Source organism: Eutrema salsugineum, unplaced genomic scaffold, assembly GCF_000478725.1.
Source record: "Eutrema salsugineum unplaced genomic scaffold, Eutsalg1_0 scaffold_1, whole genome shotgun sequence".
Classification (NCBI taxonomy): domain Eukaryota; kingdom Viridiplantae; phylum Streptophyta; class Magnoliopsida; order Brassicales; family Brassicaceae; genus Eutrema; species Eutrema salsugineum.
Genome location: NW_006256909.1, coordinates 17,168,921 through 17,180,083, shown reverse-complemented (window position 1 = coordinate 17,180,083; position 11,163 = coordinate 17,168,921). Strand labels below are relative to the sequence as shown.

Below are 11,163 nucleotides of genomic sequence, written 5' to 3'. Positions count from 1 at the left end.
GCGTCGAACCGGTTGGTACTAACTCGTCCTTTACGGAGCTTCAGTTTTTCTTAATGTATCTATTTGATTCTATTGGTTGTACAATATAGATACATACTCATGTATTGTTCTTTTACACCAGGGTACTATGTTTGTAGAGGTCTGCATTGAGAACCATACAAAAGCAGACCTCTTTATGGATTAAGTTGATTTTGAACCTGCTAAGCAATGGAGTGCTGTGAGATTACAAAATGAAGACCACAAAAACCAGCTCAGAGCCACAGAGGAAATGTATCTCCCAGCAAGTATGAAGTTCAAACAAATATCGCGCAAGAACTTATCTGAAAACTTCTCTGAGATTACAAAATGAAAACTTTCACAGAAGTTACCCCAACCAGGTATGTCAGATTTTCACAGATTCGTTATCAAAGTTTTAAACTTATCATAGATTTGCATATCTGATGATGCTTCCTTAAAATGATTTTTGTAGTGTTGTGTCTATTTCTTTACGCCAAAGATATAAAGCTGTTGCGTACTTGTCCGTCTTCCTTTCTATTTACTTTTAAAAGGACTCTCAATATCAAACTTTTGTTGATAAATACATCAATGCTGCAGTTTTTATAAACTACTTACTTGCTGTAATTTTAAACGGTCTGTATCGTCTCTCTAAACTGTTCAGGCAGGACCTCCATGTCTGAATGGTAATTGAATTGCTGGTGCTTTTGCTAGATTAAAATAGCTAAAGATGAGTTAGACGACAACAACGGTTGAGAGTGATGATGGTATGGTCCCAAAAATGGCACAAATATCTTCCAATTTAGGTGGGGTGGTCATTTATTTTAGTTCCCCTTCTCCAATTTCTAAATTGTTATTCTGTGTTTTTCCTCACGTTTAAGGTTGACGTTCTCATTCTCGAACATGATAACAACTACAAAAAGTCAGGGAAATCACATATATGTTTGCCATCTGTTCATGCTTAGCTTAGGATCAAATTGTGTAGACTTTGCAGTATCAGGTAGTCCTCTTAAAACAAATATCAAAGGAAAACACTTCTGGATTATTTCAATTGGGGAAGTTGCAAAAAACCGTTTAAGTTAGTCGGATTTGTGTGTTTCATCCTGGAATTTTTTGCAGGCTTCTTCCAAACAAATCACCGATACTTCCTGCACAGAAGCTGCTGCTCTTTCTTAACTGTAAAGGTCTCCAATTTATCGGTCTCGGTTTAAAAAGAAAATTGTATCGGGAATTCTGAAACAGCGTTTAGGTGTAACCACCAAATTGAATTTTGGCTTTGTAAGCTAAGGTTTTTCATAAATTGATACGTAACCCCTAATCAAGCTCACTCCGACTTAACTGGAATTTTCATTTTGCAGTGTATTAAGTTTACACTACCTACCTTTACGTGGGAATGATTCTTCAAGATGCCGAGGTTAGTCAGGTTCTTGGGGATTAAATACATTTGTTTTCCTGGATATTTCTTAATTTTTCAGGTTGTGCAGCCCACTCCGTGTTTTTCTGTTTTTGTTTTCAATTGTATTCTCATTTCAAATCGATAATGCACATGATGATGATGATTCCTTAAAATGACCCCCAACGATCTTTACCTGTTACGTAGTTGTCTGTCTTTCGTTATTCATAGTTTCTCAAGGACTACCTATACTAATCTTTCCATGATAAATACATCAATGCTGCAGGTGATATAAACTATTCATTGTTGAAATGCACGACAAAACCGGAATAAAAAGGCCACATATGGCTGAACGTGTAAGTATTTTGAAAAACTACAGTACTGATTCTTTTTCATAGATTGATATCTTTATGAGCCTAAAAGGTAATCCCTCATATTGTCTTCCCTTCATTTTCCAGGCTGCCTGGTCGAACAGAGCTGGAGTTAAAGACTAATTGGAAAAGCCGTCTGAAGAGATGCCACAACACTACTTACCACTTTCCCCTCCTGAAACCCGTGTTCAAGACCGCCACTGGAGTGACGAGTATACAACGAGTAATATATTTGGGTTGAAAAGGTCTACAAACACAATTCAATGACTTCCTACATTTCAACATCGATTACCAGCTTAGCAGTAAGCTACACCCCAGATTGTGCACGATGTTTTAAACTTACAACCTCTCTCTGTACACCTTTGTTACTTGTAATCTGTTTTTGCTAAGCTTAGGACCAAATTGTGTTGACTTTTCAGAAACAGGTATTCCTCTTAAAACAAATTTCAAAGAAAAACAAAGCTGGATTATTTGAATTGGGAAAGTTGCAAAACACATAAAAGGGAAATTCCAGAAACAGCAAACAAATAAAACCAGAACACATAAAAGTGGAAATTCAAGAACACCAAAATAATGAAACTAAACTAACAAAGTAGTAACATTTGGGACATTTGGGGCGCTGGGCAAACACGCTGCAACAGGTGTTAGGCTTCATTGCCAAAATTGATCGGTAGTAGACAGGTTTCCTAATAACCCATATTCCATGCATAGTAGTCTTTATGTTGGCCCAGCAGTTATCAGCATGACCCGTCCCAGCACGCCAATTAAGTTTGTCCACATAGAGACTTCCTTCACTTAAGTCACCCATGCACATCTTGATCACACCATATAGATAGACCGCCTCATCAACGGATGCATCCGCAACTCTCTTCAAGTAGTGAAGACCTCTAACGGAGTGATCACCTACAAAATACCCAAGTATTCCCATAACATGTCTCAGACGCCCATTTGCCAGCAACGGGTTGGCAACAAGATCATCAAGGTTGAGGTTCTTGAAGACTTTAGGATCATCAACATTTGTCAAAAGTTCAGAGCATGTGAGCATGCAACTGTGAAGATCTTCTCTTGACTCAGACCCAACCTTAGCCATTATTTCAATGAATAAATCATTTGGGAGAGATTCAAGAGGACTGTCTTTATGCTGTTGGTACTCATTTTAGTTCACTTCGTTATGTGGGTTCAACATTTTGAATGGGTTGCTTTTTTCGTCTTTGTATAGTGAAAATAATCTGCGTACAATAAATGTTCTTCCGCCATTAACTCACTTAACCTTTCATCTGCTAATTTAATCTACTAAATAGATAGACGTAGGAGAGCTGGATCGACAAAACCAAAAGAAAGATAAATAAAACCAATAAAAATGGAGACGACGAAGCTGAAAAGATAGTCTGTTACCAAAGGTAAAAAAAATAGAAATAGACGGTACGCACTTAAACGCATGCTATAATTTTGTTTCTGATATAAATAAGGTGAGACGTGCCTAAAAGTAATAATAAGTGCTACGCAGTGGAGGGAGTAACTTGATCTCCAAGAAATTACACAGCTCATACCTCTGAATGATAACTATTTGTAACTGCCACATCATTCAGAATGATGAAAGAATCTAATACATAATTCACTCCACATACTTATATATGGATAATGAATCGGTTGAATTCCACTTACATATGTAACTGGACCAAAAACATAAAATTACATCCCCGGCTCAATAATTACAAACTCAATTAAGACAAACCCAAGCATCCCCGAGCAGTATAAATACCAGGGACTCTCCCCCACAAACTTCACAAATCACACATACACCACTCTCAAAACCTCCATGTAAAATTCTTGAATATTTTTTGTTGCCGCTTCTCAAATATGAGATAGTGAATTCTCCAGTAAACTAATCCTATTTCTCATTTGAAAAATGTGTTTATTTAACAGGCAAACAAAGGTGACTATGGAAGCAGCTAACGGAAACCTACCACTGAGCACCCCGCTAAACCGACTGGCCCTTGGTAACTCAATGCAGAGCATTATTGTGCGGCTTATGAGGCTATGGGAAGCCAAAAATTACATAAGGAATAGTGAACTGATGAGTGTAGATATGCTACTACTTGATGAAAAGGTAAACAAACTCATAAACATAACATCCCAAAGATTCTCAACAATAGGCAAAAAAACGTTCTCCTAAAACTTTTTAAACTAATCTTCTCACAACTACAAAACAGGAGACATTCATCCAAGCATCAATACACCACCGCCGTCTAAAACTGTTTAAAGAAATGTTGGAAGAAGGGATACTGTACCACATTTAAAACTTCGAGGTGGTTCAAGCGTATGAACGATACAAGGTCACTGACAACAAGCTGTGCATCAGATTCACTGACATAACCGAAATTAGGAGCTTACCAGATATAAGTCTACCAATCAAAAAGGAGAAGTTCAGGCTCTGCTCATATGAAGATTTCTTGTCACTCGCCAACAGCAACATTGAATTACCAGGTACTCTAAAATTTTACATAATCCAAAGCCAAATACGAGTCCCCAAACAACCCATGCTAATATGTACATCACTATTTCCTGTTGAAGATGTGGTCGGCCAGGTACTTAGTATTCAAGGCGCTAATCTTGATGATCCGAACTCAAACCAGAAGATAGTACTTCTGCTCTTAATGAAGGAGTAAGTAATACATACATATAAATCTCATTTCACAAATCATAGATAACACTACAATTATATAACTACCCTTATGACAGGAAAACAACCGTAAGAATCACAATATGGGACGACCAAGCGTCTGAGTTCCGTCGGGTGTTTAAACATTCAAACCACAAAACACTCGTCATTGTCTGCATATAAAACTGAATATCAATTACCGCATTATTAATACAGGAACTCTATACTTGAACTCGACGGGCGCAACAAAGTTCTACGTAACCCAATGCTCGCCATGGTTGCAAAATTCATGAAAACGTAAGCGTCATCACGCCCTACTCTTCACAGTACTTACATCTACTGAAATAACAAAACCTTTGATTTCCAAACTACCACACACAGCATGGGGATAGATGCCAAAACAGCACAACCTACCATTGACAAGAACCCAAATGCAACAACAGACATGGTGACGTGGAATCTGAAACAGATCACTCAATACCTTTCTGGTGGAGATAACAAGGTACATCCAATCCATTTGATACACATAGTCGTAAGCATTAAAATACTATTATATTGTATATACTTAATATTGCAGGGAAAAGAAGTCAAATGCATCGCTAAAATTGAAGGGATATCTGCACGTAACGGCTGGCACTATGTCTCCTGCGGGAAGTGCTCCAAAAAACTCACCCGCTCAACCACTACCTTTGTTTGCAACAGCTGCAACAATCCAAATGCCATAGGAATCATCAAGTAAATACATTATATAAAAGCAATTTAACATATGAGAATATATACAATATATTGGTCTAAATGAAACACTGCAATACAGATTTAGTGGAATTTGTTGCCGATCGTACCGGGGAGTCAAAATTTGTCATATTTGACAGAGATACAAGGAAACTGACAAACAAAACAGCTGAGGAGTTAACTGGTACAGAGGTCAGTCCGTCATTTAACTACATAGGATTTATTTTATAATAACAACTCCATGGGCGCTGCAATTAATTATAATTCAAAACCATTCAGGAGTCAAGCTCTTCGGAAAAGGATGAGTCACCGTCTCAAGAGATTCCACAATGTATCAGAGAGTTGGTGGGCAAGACTCTGGAGTTCCAAATAAAGATAATTCACGGTCACACGTGTTCTCAAAGAAATCAAGCGTGAAGAACAACAGGTTCACCGGATCTAGAGACAGCAAGATCAAACAGATCAAAGCGGATATGCATTAGACGAGCCAACAAAACAGGTTCACACTGGAACTGTTCTATATTTAAAAAAAAAATATGAAACGCAAACTTCTGAAGATAATAGCCAACCTGTGTTCAGATATTACATTAAACGATACTATTTCCTATCTTCATATCAATCGTCATCCGTTAATATAGATGCACTTTATTCACTACAGAACTAATAATGCAACAAGAAGGCCTTAACCACGGACAACCCACGAACAAAAAAGAAACAAGACGACGTAAGAGTTAAATTTACAAAACCACATATCTGCGACTACTGCCGGACCAATCCATTGCCCGCGTCGAACTTTTTTAAATATTTCTTTTTATATTTATTTTTTAAAATTAAAATAAAATAAAATGAAACAAAAAATTCATAAAACAATCAAACTTCATAAACGGTTTGTAAGATATTCTTACATTTTTTCGTGTAAAATCGTTCATTAAACTGTCATAGTCGAGTTTTTCAAACATAGCTGTCTCAATTAATAATAAAGCTAATCCATTTTGTTGTTTCTCGTGATAAAGATAACTAAAATGACATTGCTAGAACGAGTTGAGGAATGTAACTGAGCATAGGTGGACGTGGATTCACTTGGGGGGTGTGGGGGGCCCCCACGGTATGGTTTCCTTATTGGACTAAATTTAGGTTTTCTTTTATGAATCAAAAATTTGTTTGAGAGTCGAGTTTTTGGGGTTATAAATACAATACATCTTATGAATCAAAAGTTTGTTTATAAAGAGGCATAAATAAAAAATAGAGAAAATTGCTGAATGGGATGTTTTAAGTTTTAAATTTGAGGAATAGGATGTTTTGAAAACCATAGAAGGAAAGAGCTGTTTTTACTGTTTGTATTCCCACAAGGGCCCTTAGGCAAATTTTATTTTCTAAATTGCCATTATCGAAGTAAAATAACTAAAAATGTCTGATTAAATCCGATTTGGTAAACCGATTACACAAAATTTAAAACCAAAGTCCAATAGCATAAACCGAAGTAAAACGAAATGTATAATTTATCGACACCCCAACAATTAAATTAAAAATTTAATTTGGGATCCACATCTGGACGTCGTCTATCTACCATCTCCGGCAATCCAGCTCCGATTAGCCTCCGATTAACTGTTGTAATGGCGCGGAAAGTTAAAAAATCGTTAACGCAGAACAACACCGTGCCTCCGGTTTCGAGGCGAGTGCTCCGGAGTAACTCGAAGACAGCTCCGACGAATCACTCGCCGCCCATGCCACCGCGACGGAGTGACCGGGTTGAACATCCCATTCACTCGAGTCGTCTGAATCCACGCCGGCGGTGTAGAGCCAAAGTACAATTCGCTCCTCTTTTCCTAGAATGGCCTGTTCAGAATTCTAAAAGTAAGTTACATTTATGAACTTCGACCTTGTCTGAACTGTACTGGCGGTTTGTAATTCAAATTAAGATTGAAATTAAGATTAAGATTGAAACGGGGCGCCTGATTGGCTTGATTTATGTATTGGCGGTTATGAACTGTAGTACTTATGTCTATATATTGATTTCAAACGGTTGGATTACTCTTATATCATCTAGAAACAGTTACATAAGTTTTTATAGGAGACCATACGAATAGGATAGTTTTTCCACATCTCTGTTCTCTCTTTCGAACTCCTTCGAACTCCTTTCCCTCAAATATTTTCCCTGGGTTCGCATTTTACTGTTTATCCAGAATACTATATCTTTTCGTGCATTTTGGAATTGTTGTTTTCGTTCAAATACAGGTATGGAAGACGGAGAACCTTCAAATACAGGCATCGAAGATGGAGAAGCTTCAAATAACCTTTCGGAAAAACTACCAAAAAGAGTCCTCGGTGATGGTTGCTACACCGTTGGTGCTCAGTTGAACATATATTCAAAGGCCAATGTCATTGGCCTCCTTGTCGAGGCATTAAAGGGTACTGAAGATCTTCAGAAACTACTTCATTCCCAGTTTGGGAAGTTATTCCATCTACCTGTTGCAAGATGTTGCAACAGCGCCAAACTTGTCCATGCCCTTCTATCACGACAACTTGTGACCACGAAGAAACACGAGATATGGTTCCTCTTTGGTGGACAGCCTCTGAGATATTCGATACGGGAGTTCAAGGAAATCACTGGATTGAATTGCAATCCCGAACCTGATAGCACAGAAAAAGAAGAAGATGTCGGAAAAACAGGAATCTGGAAAGACCTGTTCGGAAGAGCGAAGGCGATGAACGTGTTTGATGTGCTTGAAATGCTAAAGGACCCGGATCTACCCCGCTGGAAACGGCTTCCATTGGCCCTAATCGTTCTTGTCGACGGTGTTCTGTTTTGCAATAGCAAAAATCTGGCCCTCACCGAGAAACACATTGAGATGCTGACTGACTTGGATAGGTTCATGCTGTATCCATGGGGGAGGGTATCCTTTAACAAAACAGTATCTCGTTTTCAAGCTCCGAAGGCAATCACGGATGCCGAGAAAAGGGAGAATCCTGTAACACGATTGCGCCGTCAACTTAAACAGAAAACCAGTGCATGCTATGGATTCCCTCTATCACTACAACTCATGGCCCTTCAATGTATACCAATGTTGATTTCCAAAATTCCTCAACCTGATAACTTGAAGACATTCCTTAAAGATCCCGAAGGCTGTCAAAACGTTATCACACTGTTGCATCTTGGGGACATACATGCCGTGGAATCCGACCCTCTGGTAAATTATTTGTAGTACTATATTTAGTACTATTTGTAGTCTTATTTTGTAGTACTTGTCTTAAAAGATAAGTGCTCTGTCATTTTGGTTGGTAATTTTGCAATTGTATTTTTTTGTCTTAGTTGTCTGTGAAACAGATGGTACTGGATGATGGTGAGAATGACCAACAGAATGAATTGCGTTGGGGAGATGAGGTAGAGGATGCCGAAGTTGCATTCATGCAGGAACTCATGGCGGAGGGGTACAAATTCACACCTTCGGATTTTGCAGTGGCACCGGCCCCTATCGTGGATATTAGTGATGCAGAGGACGAGTTTACCAATGCACAGGAACCTGAGCCATCCACCATACCGAAGAAGAAACAGAAAACTCATCAAACTGAAAAGCGTCCCATGCAGAGGAAGAGAGGCAGGGGCAAGAACTCTTCTAATCTATCGGAAGATGAATCCCCTGAAAGTGGACCGATTAAAGAGCTTAAAAGATGAATAGTACATCAGAATACTTTGCTCCTTCGTGACATTAAGACCAAGTTGGACAAGAGATTGGGCGTATACCAAGAGGACGAAGAAGATGACGATGTACACCAGTCAAAAGAAGAAGGGGAACAGGATGATGAAGGACAGCACACAAAAAAAGATGGATCAAAACCGGATGAAGATGCAGACGAAGCCGAAGATGGAGGTGAAGAAGGAGGTTATGATGGGGCACAGTCTAGCGTACGCCATAATGATGGTGTACACCCCGAAGATGGTGTACACCAGAAAGAAAGAGATGATGAAGAAGGGACATCTACTTACTACGGCAGGGACCATTATTCTCCCAGGGACCATGCGTACTTGAAGACTCCAGGAGCTCCGACGATGATCCCTGAACCAGGACAAGCCAATTCAGGAACAACTCGTCCACCTCCTTACTTCGTCATTCCGGATGAAGATCCACCTTCTGGCCTCAACGAGGTGAACTAATTGTTTAGTCAGCAGCTGACTCTATTAAGTTTCATAACGTGGGTGTATTGTGCTATGTTATTTATGACTTATTCAGGTGGATGGTGGTAGAACAAATTTGGTGTCAGGCCCCTTAGTAGTCTACAAACCTCAGACTCCTCACCCATTGTGCTACGCATATAAGAAACATGAAGCGCAGACAGATGCGCAGGATGCAGAGGTCAGTAGTGTTTAGGTATACGCTAGGTATACGATTGATATGTTATACGCTTTATTGTTACGGTGGTTTGTAGGTTGTGGCTAATGATTATTGTTACGGTGGTTTGTAGGTTGTGGCTAATGAGGACGACTCATTAGCGGGGAAAGATTACCATACTGCGCCTGAACCCCCACAAGAAGTTGAGGGATCATCTGGTGTAAGGAGAAAAAGTGGAGGAACAGGAAGAGGAGGAAGAGGAAGAGGAACAGGAAGAGGAGGATGAGGTAGAGGAAAACGCGCACGTGTACGGTCGGACAAGATTCAAGATATTTACACCGCTGATTCAAAGGTGAAAGCTTTATTTGTATCCAGATCGAAAGCTGCGTACAAACCACTCGAAACCGTTGAACAAGACCACTTCAAGGCATTTCACGAGTTATTATCGCGTGAAAGAAACATGTAAGTTATATCGTATTGAAAGCAATTTATCCTTAAACTTTCATTCTAATCAATTACCAATTGCTCTCATTACAGCGACTTTTGCATTGTCACTGGTCATACTGTGAACAATCAATTCTTCCTACAAATTGTGAAGCCTACTGAGTGGGTTAACACGATGGTGAGTATATAGTTATAGTTAGTACTTACTCAATCTTAATTATCTGTAATATATGTTATTTATGTTTTGTTATTCGTCAGCACATGCAAGTCATAATGGCCATGCTTTGGAGACGTAGAGGGGAAATCTACTTGAAAGACAGGGTAGCATTTGTAGACACCTTGTTCATATCCATCATCGGCAACTACTACAACGATTTCATATCGCGAGACAGAAATCAGTATGACTGGGGGAAAACCATTCAGGGCATTGTATTGGGAAAACCAGCAAAGTGGGCTAATCAGCGGCAGAGGCAAATGTTTATACGGTTTGTGGACGTTGTATACGTCCCGATGAACTGGGGGTCTGAGCATTGGGTGGGCCTTGTAATTGACTTTAAAACGGGCAACATAAAGATTTTGGACTCATTCATCAGTCATAATGATGAAGCGGCTGTGGAGCAGTATATGGCGCCCGTGTGTCAAAGTATGCCATTTATATTGAAGCGTTATTTGGATAGCAAATTAACGGAAGACCTACGCACCACCCCTTACACATGGAGTCGTTTGGAGGGCATATATCAGAACAAAATATCCGGTGACTGTGGGTCATGTGCGGCCAAATTCTTAGAGATGCATGCTGCAGGGCTTGGAGTGGAGGATATGGCTTTGATAACGGACAATGACGTTGACAGGTTATGGAAGAAATACGCCATCGACTCATACGAAGAGTTTGTCGGGAATCCGGCTATTGCCAACGCTTAGGACGAATGTTGAAGTTTAATGTTGAACTTGACAATTTAAGGAAGGGTTATTTGTTGGATTATGTGTTTTATAATGTTTAGGATGTGGGTTTATTTGATAATTTATATGCTTATAATTTAGTTTACTTTAGTTTACTTTACTATCTATTAAATGGTGTGTCAATTATTTAGTTTGGTTATAATTTAGTTTACTTTAATAATTGTGTTTCCGTACACCTAATAGCGTTTAGTTGTACACCAATATGCATCAAATGGGAGTACATAAAGAAAAATTTGTTTATACTTCACTTTATTTTAGTATTTATTAATTGGTGTGTGA

At 39.0% G+C, this 11,163-nt stretch overlaps 2 protein-coding genes and 1 long non-coding RNA gene across 10 annotated transcripts in view; all 3 read left to right on the top strand.

Annotated features, from left to right (window-relative positions):
• LOC112082362 overlaps positions 1 to 2,218 on the top strand; it is a 2,980-nt gene extending 762 nt beyond the window's left edge. For 2 of the 8 annotated variants that reach the window (XR_002897026.1, XR_002897022.1), the window contains 3 exons: positions 122 to 1,408; positions 1,674 to 1,743; positions 1,846 to 2,218. This is a non-coding gene — a long non-coding RNA (uncharacterized LOC112082362). The remainder of the gene's footprint in view (positions 1 to 121; positions 1,409 to 1,673; positions 1,744 to 1,845) is intronic. The other 6 variants (XR_002897029.1, XR_002897023.1, XR_002897024.1 and 3 more) reach the window with 6 other exon arrangements.
• Positions 2,219 to 3,700: 1,482 nt separating this feature from the next.
• On the top strand, positions 3,701 to 5,159 carry LOC18030405. Its single transcript, XM_024149189.1, has 7 exons — positions 3,701 to 3,868; positions 3,972 to 4,045; positions 4,121 to 4,245; positions 4,333 to 4,423; positions 4,637 to 4,717; positions 4,802 to 4,922; positions 4,998 to 5,159. Exons 1-7 carry the CDS (start codon positions 3,701 to 3,703, stop codon positions 5,157 to 5,159), a joined length of 822 nt encoding a protein of 273 aa, XP_024004957.1.
• Positions 5,160 to 7,389: 2,230 nt separating this feature from the next.
• LOC18030404 lies at positions 7,390 to 10,845 on the top strand. The gene is made up of 8 exons (XM_024149188.1): positions 7,390 to 8,340; positions 8,463 to 8,796; positions 8,899 to 9,296; positions 9,382 to 9,504; positions 9,614 to 9,700; positions 9,833 to 9,942; positions 10,018 to 10,102; positions 10,183 to 10,845. The coding sequence occupies exons 1-8, from the start codon at positions 7,390 to 7,392 to the stop codon at positions 10,843 to 10,845; spliced, it is 2,751 nt and encodes a 916-aa protein (XP_024004956.1).
• Positions 10,846 to 11,163: the final 318 nt, after the last annotated feature.

What these genes read in the sequence shown, in the direction of transcription:
- LOC18030405 (XM_024149189.1), top strand. Translation starts at nt 3,701, where the DNA reads ATGGAAGCAGCTAACGGAAACCTACCACTGAGCACCCCGCTAAACCGA. An exon ending in TGCTACTACTTGATGAAAAG is followed by an intron (nt 3,869 to 3,971) that starts GTAAACAAACTC and finishes ACTACAAAACAG; the next exon opens with GAGACATTCATCCAAGCATC. An exon ending in ATGTTGGAAGAAGGGATACT is followed by an intron (nt 4,046 to 4,120) that starts GTACCACATTTA and finishes GCTGTGCATCAG; the next exon opens with ATTCACTGACATAACCGAAA.
- LOC18030404 (XM_024149188.1), top strand. Translation starts at nt 7,390, where the DNA reads ATGGAAGACGGAGAACCTTCAAATACAGGCATCGAAGATGGAGAAGCT. An exon ending in CACCTTCTGGCCTCAACGAG is followed by an intron (nt 9,297 to 9,381) that starts GTGAACTAATTG and finishes TGACTTATTCAG; the next exon opens with GTGGATGGTGGTAGAACAAA. An exon ending in TTATCGCGTGAAAGAAACAT is followed by an intron (nt 9,943 to 10,017) that starts GTAAGTTATATC and finishes CTCTCATTACAG; the next exon opens with CGACTTTTGCATTGTCACTG.